This window comes from Fusarium vanettenii (assembly GCF_000151355.1).
Source record: "Fusarium vanettenii 77-13-4 chromosome 2 genomic scaffold NECHAsca_26_chr2_2_0, whole genome shotgun sequence".
Lineage (NCBI taxonomy): Eukaryota > Fungi > Ascomycota > Sordariomycetes > Hypocreales > Nectriaceae > Fusarium > Fusarium vanettenii.
The window spans coordinates 432,281-456,322 of record NW_003315859.1 but is presented as its reverse complement, the minus strand read 5'-3'; the positions used below and the strand labels follow the sequence as shown (position 1 = coordinate 456,322).

General features: G+C 51.0%; 8 protein-coding genes across 8 annotated transcripts; 6 read left to right on the top strand and 2 right to left on the bottom strand.

The window, feature by feature from the left end:
• Positions 1 to 388: 388 nt before the first annotated feature.
• Positions 389 to 1,867, top strand: NECHADRAFT_34619 (uncharacterized protein; the record flags this gene model as incomplete). The annotated part of the gene is made up of 1 exon (XM_003044048.1): positions 389 to 1,867. The coding sequence occupies one exon, from the start codon at positions 389 to 391 to the stop codon at positions 1,865 to 1,867; it is 1,479 nt and encodes a 492-aa protein (XP_003044094.1).
• Positions 1,868 to 2,386: 519 nt separating this feature from the next.
• Positions 2,387 to 3,403, bottom strand: NECHADRAFT_77077 (uncharacterized protein; the record flags this gene model as incomplete). Its single annotated transcript, XM_003043942.1, has 4 exons — positions 2,387 to 2,660; positions 2,715 to 2,992; positions 3,040 to 3,272; positions 3,346 to 3,403. 4 exons carry the CDS (start codon positions 3,401 to 3,403, stop codon positions 2,387 to 2,389), a joined length of 843 nt encoding a protein of 280 aa, XP_003043988.1.
• Positions 3,404 to 3,841: 438 nt separating this feature from the next.
• NECHADRAFT_91483 (uncharacterized protein) lies at positions 3,842 to 5,444 on the top strand (the record flags this gene model as incomplete). Its single annotated transcript, XM_003044047.1, has 4 exons — positions 3,842 to 4,111; positions 4,168 to 4,749; positions 4,807 to 5,326; positions 5,377 to 5,444. The coding sequence occupies 4 exons, from the start codon at positions 3,842 to 3,844 to the stop codon at positions 5,442 to 5,444; spliced, it is 1,440 nt and encodes a 479-aa protein (XP_003044093.1).
• A 344-nt stretch (positions 5,445 to 5,788) lies between these two features.
• NECHADRAFT_77075 (uncharacterized protein) lies at positions 5,789 to 6,703 on the bottom strand (the record flags this gene model as incomplete). The annotated part of the gene is made up of 1 exon (XM_003043941.1): positions 5,789 to 6,703. One exon carries the CDS (start codon positions 6,701 to 6,703, stop codon positions 5,789 to 5,791), a length of 915 nt encoding a protein of 304 aa, XP_003043987.1.
• Positions 6,704 to 7,974: 1,271 nt separating this feature from the next.
• NECHADRAFT_91482 (uncharacterized protein) lies at positions 7,975 to 9,335 on the top strand (the record flags this gene model as incomplete). Its single annotated transcript, XM_003044046.1, has 3 exons — positions 7,975 to 8,085; positions 8,151 to 9,166; positions 9,239 to 9,335. The coding sequence occupies 3 exons, from the start codon at positions 7,975 to 7,977 to the stop codon at positions 9,333 to 9,335; spliced, it is 1,224 nt and encodes a 407-aa protein (XP_003044092.1).
• Positions 9,336 to 10,727: 1,392 nt separating this feature from the next.
• NECHADRAFT_77073 (uncharacterized protein) lies at positions 10,728 to 17,563 on the top strand (the record flags this gene model as incomplete). Its single annotated transcript, XM_003044045.1, has 3 exons — positions 10,728 to 12,055; positions 12,117 to 16,199; positions 16,249 to 17,563. The coding sequence occupies 3 exons, from the start codon at positions 10,728 to 10,730 to the stop codon at positions 17,561 to 17,563; spliced, it is 6,726 nt and encodes a 2,241-aa protein (XP_003044091.1).
• A 734-nt stretch (positions 17,564 to 18,297) lies between these two features.
• Positions 18,298 to 19,062, top strand: NECHADRAFT_77072 (uncharacterized protein; the record flags this gene model as incomplete). The annotated part of the gene is made up of 1 exon (XM_003044044.1): positions 18,298 to 19,062. The coding sequence occupies one exon, from the start codon at positions 18,298 to 18,300 to the stop codon at positions 19,060 to 19,062; it is 765 nt and encodes a 254-aa protein (XP_003044090.1).
• Positions 19,063 to 19,454: 392 nt separating this feature from the next.
• On the top strand, positions 19,455 to 21,377 carry NECHADRAFT_99457 (uncharacterized protein; the record flags this gene model as incomplete). The annotated part of the gene is made up of 4 exons (XM_003044043.1): positions 19,455 to 19,492; positions 19,655 to 19,739; positions 19,913 to 19,919; positions 20,165 to 21,377. 4 exons carry the CDS (start codon positions 19,455 to 19,457, stop codon positions 21,295 to 21,297), a joined length of 1,263 nt encoding a protein of 420 aa, XP_003044089.1. The 3' UTR covers positions 21,298 to 21,377.
• Between the last annotated feature and the right edge of the window lie 2,665 nt (positions 21,378 to 24,042).

Genomic DNA, 24,042 nt, shown 5'->3' with positions numbered 1-24,042 from the left:
GGCATATCCCGGTCATGTATTTGTAGGCCCATTCGCTCGCGCCGAGTCCGAGAAGTCGGATCACGTCCCCAGATTCCCCAGATTTGTCCCCGGCTTTGAAACCTAGCCATGAACTTCCCGCCTCACCTGCCCCGGATACTCATCCGCAAGGTTGGACAGTGTGGCGACTCTTCCCCTTCTGGCCACAGCTCCACCAGCAATGGCTTCCCCGGATATCATTGACAGCAGCATCCGGATCAAGATCCGCAAGGTCTAAAAACTCAACGAAGGGAGGTCCGTATATCGGCCTATTTTAATGCCATGCTCTACTACCAAGTATCGACCTGTCATCGAATCACGCAGTCACGCATTCATCCTCAACAAGGCACCCCTACACATCACTCAAACAATGGACACCAAGTCAGCTCGACAATTCGACGGTGTGTACGACGTCATCATCGTGGGCGCGGGACTATCCGGTATCAACGCCGCCCATCACATCCAAGAGAAGGTCCCGAACCTCACTTACACGATCCTCGAGGGCCGCGACAGTCTTGGAGGCACCTGGGATCTGTTCCGCTACCCAGGTATCAGATCTGATACGGACCTGCATAGTTTTGGCTTTGGCTGGTTCCCATGGGTGGAAAAGCGTGCCATTGCTGATGGGGCCTCCATCGTGCGATATCTGCGCGACGCGGCTAAAAAGGAGGGCATTGATCGTCACATGCAGTTCAAGCGTAGAGTTATCTCTGCCAACTGGGACTCGGCAGATCAGTCATGGAGTCTGGTGGTTGAAGCGAGCCCTGGTCAAACTCTCGAGTACCAGGCACGGTTTCTAATCCTGGGCACCGGTTACTACGATTACAAGGAGCCACGGAAACCCGATATCCCTGGCCTCGATAGCTTCGACGGACAAGTCATTCATCCACAGTTCTGGCCTGAGGAACTCGACTACGCCGATAAGGAGATTGTAATCGTCGGCAGCGGGGCTACGGCCATCACACTTCTACCAAACCTAGCTAGCAAGGCGAAGCAGGTGACGATGCTGCAGCGAAGTCCTACGTACATCCTGTCTATTGACAATAGCACTGGAAATTCGTGGTTTCATCGTATGCTGCCGGAGCTGTGGTCCTTCAAGCTTGGTCGTTGGGCGTTTATCTGGACGACTGCCATGATTTTCTACCTCTGCCGTGCGTTCCCCAATGCCGCGAGGTCGAGGCTTCAGCGCTGGGTTGGAGAGCAGCTCCCGGCACATGTTCCCATGGACCCTCATTTTACGCCCCTCTACCGGCCTTGGGATCAGCGACTTTGCTTCAGTCCTAACGGGGATTTCTTTAAGGCCATCCGGGAGGACAATGCAAACGTCGTGACGGATCGCATCAGTCAAGTCAAAGGTGATGCCATTGTCCTCTCTTCGGGCAGGCAGCTGAAGGCAGACATCATCGTCACCGCCACTGGTCTGAAGCTTAAGGTCGGCAGCGACATTAAGATCACGGTGGATGGGGAGCTCATCCATCTCTCGGACAAGGTTGCATGGCGGGCGTCCATGCTGAGTGATGTACCCAACCTAGCCATCATGATAGGTTACGTTAACGCGTCGTGGACTCTCGGCGCCGATGTAACAGCGCGCCTAATCTGCCGTCTTCTCAGTTACCTTCAGAAGAAGGGAAAGACAAGCGCTGTCCCACGGTTCCCCAGCAATGTCCAACCGCGGCCGTTGTGGGATCTTGACGCTACATATGTCAAGCAGGCGGAGAAGAGCATGCCAAAGTGTGGAGATTCCGGTCCTTGGAAGGGACGTACAAACTATTTTTACGACTTGTGGCGTGCAAAGCATGCGAGCATCACGGCTGGACTCGAGTTTTCTTCGAGTGGCGCCAAATTGTGATGGGGTTTCGAAGAGTCAAAGTTGACAGGCAACGGAGGTAGAAGCAGCGATCTCATTTCGGGATGTGTTGTCTAGTAGTAATTTGGATGTAGTAAATATTGTTGTTCAGAGAGTCATAGATAACACTTATAAATTCCTGTGCTTTAACCACACGAAATGGGGATCCTTTCCGGTGATATTTGGCACCCATATCAGGCTCGCGGGGCTTAAGTATTGCAAACAACTATGTCCTTCACTCCTCGCGTCACAGCAGTAGCTGACCGAGTCTGAGAATGTGATATCTCAGAAGAAGTTATTGAGTTGTGATAGCATTGGAAGAATGGATCATAGCTATGTCTCACTATTGTGATTCTTAGAATCCGTGTACGCACGACTGGTTCATGGATGGTAGGGTGTTTACTACAGTATAACTGACAGTGTGTCGTGCAGCAATAAGGTCCGGTTTTCCACGGTACCTGTTGAAAGGTATCTTTCACTTTTGCCGTTGGCATAGTGGTTTATTGCGTTCAACACAGTGGGTTACTCCCTATTTCGCCTCTCGGTCGCAATAATCTTTCTCATCACCTCCAGATCAGAAGGAAGCAATTCCTCGAGCAAGCTAGTCGACCCATCAGCTACAATGGTCGCGTCTCCTGGTCTGGCCACTGCCAAAGCTATTCCCCCACGATATGTCCCCTTTTCAACCAGGTCCTTCATCCTCTCTGCAATCTCACTCGGCTTTATCAGGACAGTGCCGGTATCATCCCCGTTTTGGCTCTCCATGATGCCCTCCAGAAGCGGTGTCTCTACAAGTCTAAGAGTCACAGTTCAGACAAGCTTGCAATTTCTTTCTTCATAGAAGACTTACCCGGGGCAAATTCCGACAACCTTGACCTGAGCTTCGGTCTCGGCTTTGGCCAGACTCTTGATGAGCCCAACTGTTCCATGCTTGCTTGCAACGTAGAGAGCCGTCGCAAAATGGCCATTGACTCCCGCGATGGACGACGTGATGATGACGACACCTTTCTTGTTCTTTCCGAGGCATGCCCGGATTGCAATGCGGCTAAGTTTAATAGGATGAGCGAGGTTGATGTCGAGTTCGGCGTATCTCTTTGCCTCACGATCGCCCCAGAAACTAGACCATTCCTTGGAGAGTCAGATTATGGGTAAGACTCAAAGAGGGTGTCACTTACAGGTTCTCCAACGCCAGCGTTGGCAGCATAAACGTCTGGGACATCCCCAAACTCCTTCTCGGAGAAGGGAATCAAAGCTTCAAGATTATCCCATTCTTGAACGTCGCACTTAATGAAGCGGACGTTGGGGTCGTTGCGCACGAGGGGTTCGGCTGCCGGTGACAGGGCAAGGTCGGCGATGATGACGCTGGCGCCGCTTGTCAAGGCCAACTTGGCAAAAGCGAGACCGATGCCTACCCACGGCGTGAGAATGATTCTTCAACCCTTGGATTTTACTTATGAGTAGTCGCTAAGTGAGGAACTTACCTGAGGCGCCGCCTGTGATGACCACAATCTTACCGTCCAAGGGGAAGTCGCCTAGCATGGTGATGAATACAAATATCAGGGTACAGGGATTTTACGTATGATCAACGGGTACAGGAAGACTTGAACATGGCTAATAAATGCATCAAGGTAGTCTCGAGCCGAGATGAACAGAAGCGGCTATGCTGCCGAACACCGGGCGGATCTACTCCCGCCTCTAGAACGCCGCCATCACTGACCTCCGCCTTTTCGGCGGATGCGATGGATCATCTACCGCCTCTGTCATCACAGCTGTTACTCGCAATTTCTAATGGTAAAACTAAACCCAGCAGAAGTTCTATTAGGTACGCTGGAATCATACCTGGGGCATACCATTCATAGAAGCCCGGTGTACTTTTTCGCGATAGACAAATATTTAAAGAAACCGATCAAGTACGATAAAACGCTTCGGTTCAACCCGATATGCAGTCCAGTCTAACCTGACGCACCAGCCTTCACCATGAATTCACCCAACGACAACAAAGTACCTCTATGGATCGATAACGAGCCCGTCCACACAAACGTCGAGTTTCTAGTCACCAACAGCGCGACTGGAAAATCCATTTCTGCCTCGGCAACTTTACCAGAACACGTGGATCGCGTCGTCGAGAGCTCATATAGAGCGTTCGCCCAATGGAGTCGTACTACGATATGGCAGCGTCGAGACCTATTGCTCAAGGCAGCCAAGCTTCTCGAGGAACGAAGACGCGAGATAGAAAGGATACTCAGAGTAAGCAAAAGAAGTATTATTTAGAAACTTGACAATGATGGAATCTGACTGGGCAGGTGGAAATCCCCATCGATGACTTTGTCATCCAGCAGATCAACATTCAGAGCTCCATCGACCTCCTTCAGGAATTAGCCTTCCACGTGCAAGACTCTGAGACCGGAACTCTCCTCCCCAGCAAGCAGCCGAACTCTTATGCCATGATCATAAAAGAGCCTTTGGGTGTCCAGCTAGGCATCGCGCCTTGGAATGCATCCCTCTATCTCGGCATCAGGGCGGTGGCAACCCCAATCGCCTGTGGCAACACCGCCATTCTCAAGGCTTCCGAGGTGACGCCCCTAGTCCATAACTACATAGGAATTCTGTTTCGAGACGCCGGCTTTCCTCCTGGTGTCCTCAACATCGTACAGCATAGGAGGGAAGATGCACCAGGGGTTCTTAACGCTCTCATCAGTGACAAGAGCGTGAGAAAGGTCAACTTTACAGGGAGCGCCGCCGTGGGCAAGATCATTGCTGCCAAGGCGGCACAGAATTGCAAGCCTGTACTGTTGGAGCTGGGGGGGAAGTCGCCGCAGATTGTGCTTGAAGATGCAGATCTGACTAAGGCTGCTGAGGCTGCAGCCGTAGGAGCATTCGCCCACGTAAGTTTAGAATAGAACGTTGACTTGCCTGCTACAAGCTGACAGATCAATCTATAGCATGGCCAGATCTGCATGTCAACTGAGAGGATCATCGTCCACGCTTCAGTCATCGAGCAATTCTCAGAGAAACTCGCTGTGGCTGCACGAAAGATACAAGTCCAGCCTGGGGCTTCCGCCGAGCACGTTGCTAAGGTAAGAGTGCTTGTGGAAGACTCAATCAAGAGAGGCGCCAAGCTCCTCATTGGGAAGGGCATCGAGACGAAAAACTCTCATATGAGTCCGCGGGTGCTCACTGGGGTCGCGCAGGATATGCCCATCTGGCGCCAGGAAACATTTGCGCCTGTGGTGACTCTGGTACCGTTCAAGACGCTCGAAGAGGCCATCGATCTGGCGAATGACTCCGACTACGGACTATCGTCTAGCATCTTTACTTCCAGCGTCATTAGAGGCATCGAAGTAGCTCGGCGTCTTGACACGGGGGCGGTTCACATCAACTCCATGACGGTCCACGACGAGGCACATCTACCACATGGTGGGACGAAGGAAAGTGGCTGGGGGCGCTTTGGAGTCCCTTGGGGTAAGTAGTAATTCTTATTACAACTTGAGCTTCTGGCTAACCATAGATAGGAATCTCGGAGTTTACTCAGCTCAAGACTATTACTGTGACGGATGAAAATTTAGGTGGCCGCTATTAGATATGAGATGCGATGCGGATTTTCCAACAATAGGCTTTTTGTGCAAGGACAAGAGCATATGGGATTGGGCTGCTTTCTATCAAATAGTACTTCTCCCTCCGGCCATTTGAATACACGTGTCAGGGTGCTGCTTAGCTACAACATTGGTGTATCTCGGAAAGGCCATACTGATTCTTGGCGAACATTCTCAACCCCAAGGAGAGGATAGCATAGAAGCAGAGGAAGGAAAAGAAGAATAGACAAGCGGCACTTTTTCCGGCTCACAGCGATATCTTAGTGAACTAATCTCACGGTAATAGAACCTCAAATCGGGTAGTTGAGTAGTATATATCACTGTTTAACATTCACTCTCGATATCGACCGCCAATATCTACCCTCGCCGAGCCAACCGCACAAGTCGTCTTCTTAGCAACCATGGCGGTAAAGATGCTCTCTCCATCCGGGACCTGGTTGACCACTAGATACAATGTCTTTCCATCGTCACCTCCCAGATAACATGCTGTAGCATGTCCACTCACTCGAACTCGAGCGTTGATGTTGCCCTCCTGGTCGAGGCGAATGAACTGGTCGTAGCCTAGTAGGGAGAGCCAGATATTGCCCTCGGCATCCAGGCATCCGCCGTCGATCTTGACCATCTTCCCCGCGGCCTCTTTCTCGGCAAAATCTGGGAGTGAAGAAGGAGACCAGAAGAGTTGCCTGTTGGACAGCTCGCCTCCAGGCCCGACGTCAAACTTCAATAGCCCCTGCCCAAACGTCTCGGCCACGAACAATGATTTCCCATCGTCGGTGATTACCAACGCGTTAGGAAATACCAGGTTCTCCGCGGCAACCTTAGGAGTACGGTCGGTATCTACCATGATGAGGCGGCCAGGTGAGGGGTCTTCTCCGTGGAGGACTCTAGCCCCTGTATCATCCAGGTAGACCCTCCCAACACTGTCGATATACATGTCGCCGCAATACCCCGTCATGATATCAGACAGATCGGTGTAGAGCGTCGTCTTTCCGTCCTTTAGTTGATAGAGCTTAGCGTCAAACATTGATGAATAGATGAGCGACCCGTCCGGATGAAAAAACATGCCGTTGGGCTGCTGGTCGACCTTGGCCAAGACGGTTTTCTCCCCAGACTTTGGGTCGATGGTGTAAATGGTGCGGCCAATCATATCGCTGACGTACAAGAGGCCATTGTGGAATCGGGGGGCTTCGCCGAAGAGCATGCCATCGGCAAGGGGCTCATACGAGAATTCTTTGACGGCATGCATGATGCAAGGGGGGCTGGGTGTGTCTTGGGTTGAGACGAGGTGAGATTGAGTCGGTGAGAAGAGGAAGAATAGCAGGTCGTGAAGCTGGATGATAGGCTCTCTGAAGTCGTGGAGCACAGCCTAGCTTTATACACTCCGTTCTTAGACTTGTTCCTCCCATCAAACCGGAGAACCTGACCTCCTTTGGCTATTCTGTCTTTCTCTGGGGAGAGATTTCCCCGCATCAGGATCGAGGGTGCTCAACCATCATCCGCTAACGTAGACGCCACGAGAACCAATTTGCGGGGGTGGATTACATTCGAAGGTCCCGCTCAGCGGATGTAGATCCGCCTGCTCGACACTTTGTGGGGTAGCTCTGCCGTCCAGCCTCCATCTATCAGTATTCCGTCTACTTTCTCTGCCTCGCAAGCCAGTCATTTGCTACAGGATATTTTGGTTAGAACCGTCGCCTATGGCTACAGCTGAGAATAAGTTGCATCACAATCAACTACACAGCGGCACAGTGGCGAAGCCCCCGAGTGACCCGGTACCAATTCCAAACACCAAACTTATGAGTCAACAGAGCCAAGAGATAGCTTAGAACGACAAGAACATGTTTCATTTCGAACATCCGCAGAGAAAAGCAGGTTACTTAGAGGCAATAATCATACAAGACGTATTCGATCCGCATTTTGGGTATATTGCTGGCGTGTATCTGGGGTTAGACGATATTACATTGCTAAATAGTTTTCCTACCTAGCTATAGCACTTTTAATCAAAGCCACCAATCAAGGAATGAATCGCAGATAGGAGGAGAGTGTACTGGGAAAGATTGAGCATGACGTATCAGCTCCCAAGCCGTAGAATTTGAGATGGTGTAGCAGCCAGGACTCAAGGGCAGGACAGGCCAGTACAGTAGAGCAATAATCTCGGAACCCATCAACAAACCCCGGGGATATGGCTCGGGAATCACGGACTCAGAGGCCATTTTCGGAACGCCGGGGATTGCGTTCGGAACCAATTGCTTCCGTCTATGGTGGACTGGCGGCAAAGATTCCGTCAATGACAGGTTGCGGCTGAGCATCCGGGGCATTGGGCAAGAGGCTTGATCAAACGCCATAGCTGGCTGTAGCTCTTCCATGTGAGCAACCTGCCGAATCTATACCCGCTCTGATGTCTGCTTGTCACAGATAAGAGGCTCCGCGACTTGACCATTCTAGGCCCTTCTGGCACACTGATAAACTTCAACACACCCGCAACTTGGCAGTGGAAAAAACACCACAGTTTGCAACATGAAAGTCATCATCAATGGTGGAGGTCTTGGAGGTCTTGGGGCCGCAATTGCTCTCCAGAAAAAGGGCCACCAGGTTACGGTGCTTGAAGTAGCTCCGGCATTATCCGAGGTGAGAACACACGCGGCTCCTCGCTCCTGGGACCCGGGCTTGAAGCTAACTCTCCCGTGCCTTAGGTTGGTGCTGGTATCCAGATCCCTCCCAACTCAAGCCGGATATTGTGCAGCTATGGCCTCAAGGACAAGTTCCTGGGGAAGGTCGTGTGGCCCCAACACTTTGCCTTCAAAAGATACGCGACGGGGCGGCTATTGGGAACGACACCATTGCACCCTCATCTCTCGGAAAAGTACGGATCTCCTTACTGGCTCATCCATAGAGCTGATTTTCAGGGGCTTCTTTTTGACGCCGCAAAAGAGTTGGGTGTCGATATCCGCCTTGGTTGCTACGTCGAGTCGGTCAACGTTGATGACCCAAGCGTGAAGCTGGCAAGTGGGGAGACTTTGACGGCCGACCTAGTCGTGGGAGCAGATGGCATCCGCTCCAAGACGCGGGAGGCGCTTCTCGGGAGAATTGTTGAGCCAAACCCAGCGGCCAACTGCTCCTATCGCGCAACTGTCCCTGCCGAGATCATGTCTGCTGATCCGGATATTTCCCACCTCATGACGGACATCAACGCCAACTGCTGGATTGGGCCTGATCATCACATAATGGCCTATCCCATCCGTCAGGGCGCTATGTACAACCTTGTCCTGTCTCATCCTAGTGGCCTCGCAACGCCTGGCAGATGGAACGAACCCGGCAACCTAGAGAAGATGCGCGAACACTACAAAGACTTTGATCCAATCATCCAAAAGGTCTTGTCCAAGGTTCAGAGCTGTCTTAACTGGAAGATTGCCGACTTGCCCAACTTGACTACTTGGGTCAGTGAAAACGGCAGAGTCGTGCTGCTAGGGGATGCTGCCCATGCCATGGTGCCGTTCCTGGCTCAAGGCGCAGCACAGGCTATTGAGGATGGCGCATGCCTCGCGGAATGTCTATCTCGCGCCAAAAGCCCGTCTGATATCCCAGATCTCATGCGTGCGTACGAAGCCATCCGCAAACCGCGAGCCGAGCGGGTGCAGCAGGCGACTCGAGACTCTAGCCGTGTCTGGCACTTGCATGATGGGCTTGAACAGGAAGCCCGGGATCTGGCGTTTGCATCGATGGCGGCTAGCGCCCGAGACGAAGACATGGACGAGGCGCTGGACAAGGCAAACCCCAATAGTTTGAGCGGTAGGGAGTTCCAGCCTTGGCTATTTGGACATGATGAGATAGCCTTGACGAACGCGAGGCTGGATGAAATGTTTCAGCTTGAGGAGTAGCCCACGAAACTTTGCAATACTTTGCTAGCTATCTCTTTCACGGTTAATAGCATATTTATAAACACCAGAGTAAACCTAGTATGATTTTGAATGAACAGGACCTCGTATCTATTCTGATGGTGCTGATCTCCGCGGTGGGCGTCCATGGCAGGGCTCTAGACGGGTTGATCAGTCTCTAGAGAGCAAACTCATTTTGCAGGAATTTCAATTGTCGTGGCATTCATGGTTTTTCAGCAAGTGAACAGACTCTTTGTCATCAGTGATGATCGGGGTTTGTAGAGTGCAGGGGTAGTGACAGCAGGATAAAGACCACACACCCGAGTTTGGGCTGTGGCGACTGCTCTCCCGGGGAGTTGTTCGGATCTATTGAGAGAGTGGACGGGTTCTCGCGGTCCAAAATGGCTCGCTCCTCCATGAGGGCAGCGCTTTCTGCCTCGACCAGGGGGCTTGGTGAGAGTAGGCGCGAACTCATTGCCTGATCTTCGTTACCCTTGAAAGAAAGCCTCAGGGCTATGTGCATAGCGTAGTGGTGGGCATACACGCGGCATTTACAGGGCGACATAAGAAATACCGCCCTGAAAAGATTGATGCAACGCAAAACAGGTCAGGTGGACACTTGATACTGCATTTTCTGAGTCTACAGCTGCGCTGACAACTCAGCAAGCCACAGCCTCGTATGGCCGAACAACAATCCAGCAGCTTGCATCGGCTCTTGTGGGGAGTAAAGGTTCTTTTTCAAAGACGGAACTATCAGTTGGACCTGGCGGAGTGCCTACGGAGGCGACTAGACAAGCATGAATTAAGAGAAGTCAAATAGTAGAGTAGAGCCATGTTCATCTCCCAATGGATGTTTTCTATTTTCAGTGTTTCACCCCCGCGCCCCAACGTCGGTCTTCATCGCATGGCTGTGGCTGCTTATCATGTACACCATCCTGCAAGCCCATTCGAGGCTGTATCTGGCATGACTTTCTAAGCGACATGGCTGCCCCAAGTGTGCCTCAGTTGCGCTACCCTGGTTCTTTTGCCAGGTTGATTGGTTTGAAGTCAAATGGAAGTGAGGCCAGCATGCATAAGACTTGAGGCGCGCAAGGCGCAGTAAACAAGTAGATGGTCATGCATAGATTTGAACTTGGAAATGTAATTTGGGACGGAGATTTACCATAGGGTTCTCCGATTGTTTAGTTAAGCAATTCTTGTCGGGCAGGCAGACAGTAGACTCTGTTGGACTCCAGTGCATGTGCACCCTGGGCACCTACATTAACACGCGTTAACCACCAGGGATTCTATCATATCTTCGTCTCTCTCACTCGGCTACGACACGAAGCTTTTCCCTGTCTTTGCTAATTCTAAGCACCTTCCCATGATCCGTCTCCCTTACATACCAACGCGGGCATGGATCCTCTTTCCATCTCAGCGAGCATTGCCGGTTTGGTGGCGGTCGCCGACCTCGTGTTTCGCCATTCCACCAAGTATCTCAACGGCGCACGAAAGGAAGCCGAAGACATCTCCCACGAAGTCAAGAATCTTTCTATTATATTACACAACCTGTCGCTTGTCGCCTTTGAGTTGGAGGAGACGCAGTCTTCCGATAGTACCCAACAGAAGTCAAACCTCAAACCACACCACTTGCACGACTGCCAACAGCTCCTCAGGCGACTAGAACAAGGTCTTGTCAGCACACAACCGAACCTTGGCTCTACTTCACGCATCGAGAGACTTCAAAGTCGTCTGGCATGGCCATTCTCTTCATCCGACACAAAAGAGATTCTTCGGGATGTACGACGCCACAAGCAGACCATTAAGCTTGCGCTAGAAGCCGACACATTGAGCAATCTAAGGCTTCTCCTTTCCCGGCAATCAGATGCCAATTCCAGGATCAGCCACATACAAGAGACTGTCAACAAGATCTATGATATTCAGACCAGCATTCGCCTAGACGAGAAAAGACAAAAAGTGCTTGAATTCTTCACCAAGGCCAACCCACGCTCCGAGCTTGACACCAACAGAAATCTACGCCACAGTCTCACAGGTCTCTGGCTCACCGAAGGACTAGAGTTTGAGGAATGGTATACCACACCCGGGTCGAAAATCTGGTGTAGCGGCATCCCGGGCGCTGGCAAATCGGTCCTCGCCGCTGCCATGATCGACGAGTGTCTCCAGAGGAATGTAGCCAATCCATGCTCGGTCATGGCATACTTCTTCTGTATTTATAGAGACGAGGAAACTCAGGATCCCGTCTCCATTCTCTCCTCGCTTTGCTCTCAGCTTGCTCGACAGGATGAGAAGGCGTTTTTGGTCTTGGAGGAATATTACCATGAACTGACATCTGATCGTCAACTTCAGTCAGGGCCATCAGCGAAGAAATTGATCAAGGTTCTCCGAAAAATTTGTTCCTTGATTGATCGAGTATACATCATCGTTGATGGATTGGACGAATGCGGCAAGCGGGTCGAAGAAACTGTGGAATCCCTTGCAGCCCTCCTCCCATCTCATATTGATGAAGGGCTCAACATAGCTCTATTGAGTAGGAACGAGGTTCCTATTCGAGAGATCTTGGGAGGCGAGTTCCAAAATATCGAAATTGAAGCGCACACTGAAGACATCCAACTTTATGTGGCATCAGAACTGAAACAACGCATTGAGTCGAAGAAGCTGAGACTCCGCGATCTAGCCCTGAAGGACGTGATCATGACGAGGCTAGTTGAAGGGGCAAAAGGAATGTAAGTACATAAAACAAGCACAACCCTCTTTAAAGTATTCAACGCTAATAGGGGAGCTCAGGTTTCGGTGGGTGGCTTGCCAGCTGGACCACCTCTGCGAACTTCCTACGGATAGGGCTCGGCGAAAGGCATTGGACAAGCTACCACCCACACTCTTTGCTACCTATGAGCAGATTTTGACCAGGATCAACAACTCTGGTGAAGAAAACAAACAGCTAGTGCAGAAAACCTTGTTGTTCATCAGTTCCCCTCATCATGGACTCCTCAACCTCCGACAAATATGTGAGGCCATCTCTCTCCAAGATGGTGATGAGGAACTTGTACATGAGGATATCATAGATGGAGGGGAAATTCTCCGATTGTGCGGTAGCCTTATTCGAGTAAGGAAGGGTTTGTACCACACTGGGGACGGCGGCGAAGTTGGCATTGAGTTTTCACACTTTTCTGTGCAGGAATATCTCCAAGACGAATGCCTCAGGCATGCCACCCTCAGTGCGTACGGTGTCTCTCGACAAAAGGCTTGCCAGCTTCTCGCGTCTCTCTGCCTCGGCTACCTCACCCTCAAGAACGAAGAGCAGCTACCAGAAACAACAACCGAGATGAGTGAAGCCATGTCTGAAAGAGACTTGAGGCATCCTTTCTACAGGCATGCAGCGACGTACTGGCTGTCCTATGTACGCGAGGCCGGCGAAGGCTGCTGTCTTGAGCGCATTCATGACCTTTTTCAGGTTCAAAAAACCCCCAACTTTTGCACGTGGGCTACAACACTTGTGGTTCATTGTGTGTTGGTAGTCCGCAAAATGATGTCTCTTGATGGCTTGTGGAGTCCAACACCGAGTTTCAGGGACATCTGCATGCCTTTCCATCCCTCTGATCTTGTTCGACCAGACTTCACACCTCTACACATGGCGGCTATCTTGGGGATTCCCGATCTTTGTCGCCATCTACTCAGTCAAGGCGCAGACTTGGATGTCAAGGGCAAATTCGGCACCCCACTGCATGGCGCAATCGCTGGCCTTGGGGCTTTTTTATTTGGAGGAGAGTTTTCTGTGCCGTGTTTGGTGCGGATTCTAGGTCAAAACTACGGGATAGATCAACCTCTAGGACGACTCCGGGCTGCCCAAGTCCTGCTTGAAGCTGGGGCCAAGACGCAATTGCTCTGCACAGGTCACTGGGAAGGAAGTTTTTCGTCTTTGTCCTTTTCCGCGCTTACATCTTCCTTTGGGCCTGAGCTTGAGATTGCCGCGGAGCTCATCAAGACTGGTATCAATGTTGAAGAGGAGGACCTAGCCTGCTTTGTACAACGCTACGAGGAAATGTTATCCACGGAGTACAATAATATCAGTTCGCAGGCAGTTTTGAAGCTTCTCGAGGCTCTCGGCCCTCCAGACACACATACGAAAACCACGTCAAAGGCACTATTGTACAACAAGACGCTTCACTGGGCAGCAAGAATGAAGATAGCCTCCCTCGGTGCAGTGTCAACATATCAGCCAATGAGCGAGGCCAGCGATGATGAGATTTTTGATTTCATTTTTTCATGGGTCCAGAGCAATGATGTCATTGAACTAAGCCGGTTCCTGAAAGGTCATCGATCTGAACTCGTCACATCTGCTAGATTTGATATTCAACGGCTTGATCTTGCTGAGTTTCTGGATGAGGACGTCATTTATCAAGATTCGACCGCCCTCCACTTGGCGGCACATCGCAACTCCCTGGATGCCCTCGACACACTCATAGATCATGGTTTTGATGCAAACATTGCAGCTCCAGACGGGAAAAGTCCAGTCCACATGTGCTGTCATCAGGACGCACTCCGAGCGTTGTTGCGACATGGCGCCTCTACACTTGCGTCCGACAACACTCAAGAGACAATTTGGCATACAGCTGCGCATTATGGCCAAATAAGAATACTGGAAGTTCTTATTCAACTCGATGTTAGACAAGAGGCGTTGCAAATGGTCTCGTCAAGGAAGGAGACGCCAATCTGCTCCGCCTTGAACGCGGGACAAAAAGACGCTGTTCTATTTCTCCTCAGATATTGCAACTCCCGAGAATTCTGGAAGAGTGGTGAGTCTATTTTTCGAGCGGCAGCAAAAATAGGGTCTTCTGAGATTGTGAAGCATTTGCTAGATGTCGGCATCGAGGTGGACGGCATGGACGACATCACAGGGAGCCCGCTGCACTATCTTTCCACAAGAGCCAGTGTTGAGTGCGTTGCACCACTCAAGTGTTTATTTCCTCTGAGCCAGCGAAGAGAAGAGGATCACAGGACACCGCTGGAGTCGTTCTTGCTCCGAGCTACAGGGGAGAGCACGAGGCTGGAAGGCAAGGTCCTGGAAGCCATGCTACCAGCCAATGCCCTGTCATGTCCCCACGAAGCAAGCAGTCTGTGGTCATTTGTGGGCCTTGAGGTGGCCACGAGTGCGCTGATTAGCCCGGAGTATCTTTCGTCAACTTGGACTTGGCTCACAGACTTCGTTTTCACCTTGATCGAGCTTGGTATCATGGCCAAGTACGAAGCAACAGGACATTCAGCCCTGCGTCCGTTTGCATCGTTCTCGAAGGGGGTTGGTATTGGGGATGTCACCAACATACATCAAAAGGTGGCGTTGGAAGGCCACGAGCTATCAAAGTATTCCCACTGGCACGACTTCTCAAGAATGGTGCTGGGCGTTGCGAGAGAGGCAAAGCGTTGGGACATCGCAGTCAGCGAGCCCGAGGTGGTTCAACTGTTAGCCTTCTCTATCCTGCACGATGACAAAAAGATGATATCGTTGCTCGTGGATAAGGGTGTTGATATCCACTCAAGAGCCGACGTGCTCTCCCCGTTCGAGTTCGCCTGCTTTCCTGGCGTCCCAGTCGGCGAAAGGAGCTTCGCGATTCTCTTGGAACACGCCGCCCTAGAAAAGATGACAGAAAGGAACGAAAAGTTCGATGGATGTGGTTCTCTCCACTTTATCGCAGGATGGACTGGGAGGGGAAGAGCATGCAACTGGAAGCTGAGGCAAATGTTGTCGGCGGGTGTCGATCCATGCTCACCCTTGTCTCCCAAGCGAGGATCACCCCTCGCACATCACCTGTGCAATGGCGCCCTAAACACGGCCGAGATTCTTCTCGAATCTAGAGCTGACCCATGGGCTCACGGGTCGTATCCATTTGATGCACCTTTAGAGGCGGCTCGCTATGGCAGTCATTCAATACTCAAGAAGATCGCCGCCTTTGATCACGAGTCTCCTTGCTGGGACCGAACCTGGGCAGGTATCGGCGACGAGGAAGGGTTTTCTGGTGGGAACGCACTCCATCTGGCAGCAATGAATGGCAAGACAGGGTGCTTAGAGTTCTATCTCAATCAGGGCTTGCTGTCGAATTTGGAGTGTCATGACCGTCATCTTGAGACTCCTATGCACTACGCTGCTCGATTTAATGAAATCTCAACCATAAAGTGGTTGAAGGCTCGTGGGGGAAACATCGATTCCAGAAACTGCGACGGCCAGACTCCGTTGCACCTAGCAGCTAAAGGGGGGCATTTGGAGACGGTTCGAACCTTGATTCGTCTCGGCGCCAAGCATCAGGCCTGCAATCGAGGATGCGTTCCACTGGTATACGCATACTCAACAGGAAATGCTGCCATGATTGAGATCCTCCAGAATTCTTCCGAGGAACTCCAAGAGTCGAATTCTCCAAGCAAATCTCCAACGGCGTTGAAAATATTGGCAGATGCAATGCGCAATGCTATTCTACGGAGCGATGTTCCCGCTTGTGAGAGAATCCTCGCCCTCGGATGCCCGGTAGACGTTGAGCTATATGACGAAGTTCCTGTGACCCTTTTGGCTGTGGCCATTTGTCACCAACAAGACCCCAAGGTTGTTCAATGGTTGATGGACGCTGGTGCAACAGTCTCGACAATCTTTCCTCAACCCTATCAGGACCGGTACTCGACCGCTCTTGAAGCAGCCATCGCTCATCCGAGGTTGAACAGTATCCTGCACAAGTTGTTGAACAAATTCTTGGAAGAAGGGGGCAATTTTCTTGACATGGCTCGAAGTCCTCTTCATCTTGCCATCGACTACGACAATATTGAGGGGCTCAAGACTCTGTTGGACTGGCTTCGCGAGACGTACGGTAGCTCCAGATTGAATCTGTACGTTGCCACACAGCTGCTAAATAGAAGATAACTAATCATTTCCTAGGAATAACTCAAGTTGTGTTGTCGAAAGTAAATCTTCACAGAGCGAGACGCTTTCCGCCTTCGTCGACCAAAAAGATGCTCAGAGTCGGCAAACTGCACTTCATATTGCAGCCTCCAGAAACAATCTCGATGCCTGTGCCGTTCTGGTCAGCAGCCTCGCCAACATTGAAGAGACGAACGATAGAAACGAGACGCCACTTCACCTTGCCGCTGGACACGGCTCCCTTCAAGTTGCCAAACATCTTCTCGACTGTGGTGCTCACCCAAACCTTTTGGATGAGTGGGATGAAACGCCACTCATGTGTGCGTATCGGGAAAGCCAGTGGGAACTAGTTGATCTTCTCAGACCATATTGCAAAGACATTACGAGAACGAACATATTGGGAGAAAATGGTATGCATTTCGTGGTCATTTTTGAACCCGACCCGACGAGACCAGGGTCGTCACTGGAAACCCTTTCCCGCTGCATTGACCAAGGGGCTAGCTTGTACTTGCCAGACAGCGATGGGGTGGCCCCCCTACATTGGATCTTGGCCAAACAGTCTGGGTACCACCTACGATTCCTATTGAATAGAGATCATCGTTTCCTCCGGCCACAGGAGACGGGTCACTGGCCTAGTGATTGGTTCCTCGCTACAGATCGCAGGTTGGCGACAATATCCAAGAATTTGCGCCTTGTCCAGCCGTTCCTGAGCAATCATGAGCTCCGTCAACTTTGCGACATTGCAGAGAGAGGAGACCACAGTCTATTGTGCCGAGCAGCATGCTGGGGCTCAGTCGAGGCGATCGAGAGCCTCCTCGCACTTGGAGTCGGCATGATTGAGCATCAATGCAAGGACCACGGCACGCCGTTGGCCGCTGCAATTTCAAGAGGCCATATCAAGGCGGTCAAGTGTCTTGTGAACAATGGCGCAACGGTGCCCTACGGCCTTTGCCAGCCAAATGATTTTGAGGTCAGCGTGGGCAAGCAAGACTTTGCTGTCCGGCAATGGTTATTCGTGGGTCGGCATGTAGAGCAGAGCAGGATCTCAGACGTGATGGCGGAATCCTCAGGCAAGGTTGAGAGCTGGGCTGGCGTACGTACTGTGAGAGTGGCCCTGAAGTGGGAATGGAAGAGACACCGGGGAGAGGATATATGGGAGTATGCGTGCAGACGGCAAAAGATTCTCAAGGATGTGAGAGGCAAGGTTGTCAAGTGCCTTGAAGAGACTACTGAAGGCGAGGATGCCGGGAGTGATGCCAGTGATGAGGAGTTCTCTGGCAGGCACTATTGTCTGGGACGGGAACGTATAAGGGGGGCTAGATTGGTTTATTGATCTATTGAAGTTTCTCTTTCATCTTTAATGTTGTATTTTCTTCTTCAATCACTTGTATGTGAAGAAGATGGTGGTCTCTTCAACACGTTGAGGTTGGGGAACCATCTTCCTAGGGTCAGGCTGATGCGGTACGAGGCAGGTGAAATCTTTTTCATATTCCATCTCTAGAATATCTACCAGAGGGAGTGTGAATCCGATCGGATTCAGTTTAAGTAGGGCATGGCCCACTCAGCCGCACTTCATGCAACCAAGCGATTTGTCTTGAACCGTTCTAGCGTTTCGTTGTTACAGGACGCGCGTTGATGTCACTTCGCTATTCCCCCAATAATTTTTACAGCGCACGAAATAAAGCGGTGGGATACACCTTATTTGGTTAGCTCTTTAGCCAGATATGTTACAGTCTTCAGCTCGTCCAAAAAGCCCGGCATGACGGCATTCAGTGCAACCTCATGACCGAATTACAATCTGCAGCTCGCCCTAGAACCAAGTTGCGACATGCCGAACATGCAGTGCTTTGAGTCGAAATGAATTCATAGCGTCGATCCCTCTATTTCCGTTGTGTCCCGCCATGTTGATCTTCGACTGCATTTAAGAGCATTGTGACATATCTCTCTGAGCTATCCTGTCATTATGCTGCCTTATTCTCCTGCTAAGCTCACCTCTTGACCTGCACTCTTCCTTCACGTTCAAACATCAATTGCAAGAATCCCCACCATACCAAATCCACCATAGCTATGGCATACCAACAACCACAAAACTACGCCCCGCCACCCGGCCCTCAAGGACACGCTATGTATGGCTTTCCCCAAGGTCAATCCATGCATCATCCACCACAAAGCCAAATGCAAGGTCAAGTGCATGGTGCTGCTCGATTCAAAATCACAAAGCCTTCTTTCCATAGCCGTTATGAGTGCAAGCCCGACAACGCACCCGACGGGCCCTCGGCCTACAGTCTCGAAATATCAAAGAACCCCAAAAAGCATCCAGACTTAGCTCTAACTGCAGGAGGAGCTTCAGTCGCAGCGTGCTACTTTCCGGAAGCGAGCCGCTACTACAACAGCGATAGCAAGATGTTCCGCATCGGTATCGGCGATCCCGCCAACGTTCAATGGACTGAGATGTCGTATCGCGGCAAGGACAAGCACGGCTGGACTGTCTCGTTGAACTTCCCGAACATGGGGCAGCCGGTTCCAATGACGTGGTTGAAAGATAACAGCGTAGCCGTGGATGGGATGTCGGCCTCACGGCTGAGCAACAACAACTTCAAACTTCAGGACCCTAATGGCCAGATTATGGCGGTCTTTACAAGCCACACCATGAGTCTAAGACCCAGTTCAGTGGGCACCCTACAGATTAACATGGACCTAGGCCCAATGTTTGAGTACGCTGTCATCACGACTTTACTATCCATCTACGACTTTCAGAAACGTGAGGAGGAAAAGAGATCCAGTTCCAGCAGCGCTGGTGGTGGTGCTGCCGCCGCCGCCGCCAGTGGTTAAGAACCGACACCTGAGGGAATATGCTGCAACTCTTACCAAAGCGAGAGGGGTCGTGTAAACTACTTAGTTCTCGAGCTAGGAGATAGTTAATTACCGAATTAAGCTCAGGGACTCGGGCAGAGTTGGCCAAGAATAGTGAACCTTGCACCTCTGTGCTGATTCACTCTCAGGAGCCTCTCAGCTAGACTGCAACTCCCCTACAATAACAGTTGACGAGTGTATTCATTGTTAAAATGTCGATATCTCTTCCAGAGTAATTCAGGTTGTAGGTACCCTAAGATGGTATGATTCTGCCTTGTGTCATTCATGATCGATTACCGTATCGAGTCAATAAACTTCACTTATATCAACGAGTGTATTTCTGAGCTGACGATGAGAGCCCTTGTTACGAGATGGCGAATCAAGAGCTCCAAAGCCAATGCTTGCAAGGGTGGGTGTAGCGGCCCCACTGGCTTGAGTCAATGTGCTGAGTCGATTGCGGCACAATTGCCTCTTTCAGAATCGTCATTGGTGATAACAATAACATTGCGGCATATTTACCAGTTATGATCGTAGCGCAATTTGATAGAAACTGCTGATCCAACTCCAATAGCAGTCATTGCTTCTACAAACACAGAGAGGAGTGGGAATCAGCCAATGAACAGGGAAATGGAGTGGCGGCTCGTACCAGAAACGAGGTAAGACATGGTAAACCCGCCCGGACTCTAGTGCCACCAATGGATCCCGGACTTTGACCAGGCCGAACGACCGAGTGCATTCTGCCCGCCCATCTTATGATTATCGTGGCAGGGTTGGACAAACTGCGTGATGACGGAACTAGCATTATTGGCAACCCTACTACTGCATCTAGCCACATAGTAAGATAACGAAGCCAGCTCATATGCAATATAAACTCTAAAATGTCTGACTATGAAACCATCTTCCGAAGCCTTGTTTCTCCCCCCTCGTCTTGGCGAGAATCACATCCCGAAGAGAAGCAACCGCCTCCAACAAACTTGAACTCTTTCTTGGCATTTAAAGTACTCCAAGGTTCTTTTCTGATATTGGAAACTCTTTCTTGAAAGAGCCATCACATCAAAATTAATAAATCATTGCTCTTCAGCCATGCTTAAAAACCTTGTTTATAAGCGCGGCGGCATTGCATCATGCACGCCGCTCAGAACAAAGGCTCCTGCTGAGACTCGATTATCTTCAACAACCTCCAACGCCCAACCTCCCAAGACAAGGTTCTACATGCCGCCAGAATGGGCGAAACATTCTCAGACTATCACCGTGTGGCCTGACTTTGCCTCTATCCCGGACGAAGCCATTCTACGCGACGCTCGTTCAGAAATCTCGGCCATCTCAAATGCCATTGCTCGCTTCGAGCCTGTCACCATGTATACCAAGCCACAAAACGTGGAGAAAGCCAGAGACACCGTATCTGAAAATGTCACGGTTCGTCCCCTGGAGGCGAGCCAGCTCTGGGTTCGTGACACGGGACCCATCATCGTCAAGAACCTCTCTGATGATTCCCGAGCGGGCCTCAGTCTAAGCTTCAACTACTGGGGCGACAAGCTTGAGAGCCAAGGGGATGAAGAAGTTGCATCGGGTATTTTGAATGACATGGGTGTTAACGCCTTCACTGCTGGCTTCCGTGCTGAAGGAGGAGGATTTGAGGTTGATGGCCAAGGAACGCTTCTCGCAACCGAAAGTGCCATTATCAACCCGAATCGAAATCCTAGTCTGTCAAAGAGTGACATTGAGGCACAGTTCAAGGAGTATCTTGGCATCGACAAGACAATCTGGCTTCGTGGAATCAAGGGTTACGAGATGACCGACTACCACATCGACGCGTTGGCCAGGTTCATCTCGCCTGGCAAAGTGTTATTGGGCCGCATGCCAGAGACTGCTGATAAAGTCCTCGTGGAAGCATACCAAGAGGCAAAGGAAACACTTGAAAGCGCAACAGACGCCTCTGGCAATCGGATCGAGATCATCGAAGTTGCTGAACCCCATCCTAAAGAGCTGCGCGGCGAGCACTTTTTCGAAACTGTTGCTTCCTACGCCAACTATCTTTTGGTAAATGGCGGCATCATCATTCCTCGCTTCGGTGTTGGGAAAGCAGATGATGACGCCCTAGAGCTGTTCAAGCAATGTTTCCCGGACCGCGAGGTTGTCCAGGTTGATATCAACACGGTTCCAAAGCTGGGCGGGGGTATTCACTGCTCAACACAGCAGGTCCCATTGATATAAGTGCTAGGGAATTTGTATCAATCAGATAATACGTCTCATCTCAGCTCAACATCAAATTTCACTTGGCGATCTAATACATGCATTCTCTAGTCCCTGCATGCCACGGCCTTCACCTTACATCAGCCCCGCTGCTTGAAATATTTCTTGATAGCCAGGAGTATCAAACTATAGTAATCAATTGATCCGCCTCGGAGCGCTCAATATTAGCCCATGCCCCCGTAAGCGATCCCTCATCCTTCCTAGGTGCCCTCAAGTCATCAAGTGTCTGCCGTTCATCCCCATCATCCATGGATATCCCAACCCTCCTAAACATACGGGAATCACCGTCTTGATCAAGAGGCTGCAGTAGCAGACGAATCACGCTCGGTGGCCGACCTCCCATGTCAGACCACATCGACCGGCCATGACATTCGTATAAAGGCCCCTTTTCAAAAGCAACCAGATCGAAGGCGTAACAGTGGTCGGCCATGTCAGCCTTGTAGTCAAGGGCATCAATAGCAGCAAACGGTCTCTTTGCTTCTTCGTCAGAGGATGGTGTAATCTTTTTCCAGTGCAAGGTGCCTCTGAGGGTTACTGATCCAGAGACATGGCTCTGTGCTTGGTTTGCTTCAACATCAACCGATACGACGGTTGCCATCGGGACTAGCTCATGGAACGCTTCACGGTTGAGGTAGTTAAAGTCCACCTGCACCCCAACAGAAGCCCAAGACCATGAAGGTACTCTGGGTTCTTGCATGCTCTTGTCTTGGGCCTTCCAGCAGAGGCTCTCGAGCAGTTTAGTGCCCTTCCAAAGTCCACCTATAAACTCGCCCTCCACCGTCTTCTCTAAAGATTTGGCAAGGGCGAGGACTGCAGGAATGCGGTCTGAAGACTTGGATAGATTCCTTGAGGTAAACTCTTTGAGGAGGGTCTGCCAGACGGCATAGGGGCTATCTCGTAGGTCGTCATCCGTTGCTGGAGAAGGCATCCCTTTCACGATGCACTTCAGATGAGCTCTTTGGTTCACATCAAAGGCTGCGAAATTGCCTGCAAGCCTTGACATGATGGAGGCGCCTGGATCTGCATCGACGCTCATGGCGCAGAGGCATTCCCAGTAGAGGTAGCCGGGTCCAAAGTAGAGAACTCGAGTGCTCAGGAGCTGCTCCTGCAGAGTCCACCCACGGGAGCTTATAGGTCCATCCACTGTAATTCCTCCCGGCAGAGAGAACCCTCTTGGAGCAGATTCAGTTGACAACGTCCAGAAAGGAAATACAGCCTGTTGGTGGACGACTCCTTTTTTCCACTCCGGCCGCTGAGATTTCGGAAGCCAATAGTCCAGGGGCACAGGCTGAGCGACTCTCAGCATGCGAGGTTGAAACATGTTGTCGTGGCAGTCTTTTGCTACGATGCTCGAGATTGTCAAGTCAGCGTTGGAGTAGACGTCGCTCATTTTGGACGCCTCTCTATCCCAGTCTTGATCATCATCCTGGATGATGCACAGAGCGTCGATCCATAGATATTGAAACCCGAGAGATCTAGCCGTTCGGATAGCTTCCTGAATAAAGGTTGGCAGAGTATCCATTGGAATGCCTTGCAGGTACTGCGAGAAGTTTGCTTTTGTAGTGATGGTGTTGGTAGTACCCAAGTCACCCCAGCAGTATGAAAGTGCGCAGTATGGGCCTTCCATGGCTTTTCCTTCCACCAGGTAAGGATCGCAGCCTTCTTCTGTCAAGTTCAACACTCGGATCGGAAGAGTTTTGTTCGAGTCCCCGCTTTGGTAGGACTGCTGGCATAGAGAATGCCCAGGCGCGTTCCTACACTGGTGAAGCCATTCTTGCGCAACGTTGATTGCTTGCGGTGAACCTGTAGTCGCATCTTCCCCGGGGGTCTCATTATGGTCAAAGATGAACCTCTCGGAAAGTGAATCACCACCTAGGGATCCCCCAGGCCCCGCCTTTGGGTCCCAAACAAGGATAACAGTCTCCATCCACATGTCGCAGAGCGTGAAGTAGATGTGCGACGCATCAGATGCTTCTTCGGACAAGCCCAGCTTCTCCATTTCGTCCGATATCTCTCGCGAACCTTCTTTCTCAGCATTTTCCAGGGCATCTGCAGCAAGACCACAGAGCCGGCAGCTCTTAGCGCATTCGTTGAGAGCGTCGCGGCTCTCGTGAATCTGAAATGGGGGGCTAGATACGGCTTCTTTGGCGTGGGAACGCCACCCTGACACGTGAGACTGGAAAGACAAGCACCGATCACACAGGGTTTCTCGCTTGATCGGCCTTGTGATACCAGCGGCATCGTATAAAGCGTGATACACACTGTCGACAAAGTTTATCCCGCCCTCTTGTGGATTATCCTTCATCGATGACACCACGTTGCTGTACACCCCATACAGCTCCCTTGAAGGTAGGAAGCATCTGCTTGTAGCAACTGCAAGCAGGTCTCTGGCTGCAATAGGCGTGACCTCTGCTCCATCTCTCGACTTGTCAGGGAGTAAAGGGGATGGCTTCAACTCCGGATCATGAAGTAAGAGGATATCCAAAGCCACTTGATCTTGTGCAAGAATAGCGAGATCCACGATTGACCACTCAAACTGTGAAGCAGCAGCCAAGTCAGCACCACTTTCAACCATCAGACGAAAGATGTTGATATTTCCCGAGGCCAGTGCCATATGCCACGGAACATTGTCTCCTGCCTCATCCTTACTGAGATCTGCACCATGCTCGACGAGAAACTTGACCGCTTTCTCATTCTGGCGTTCTA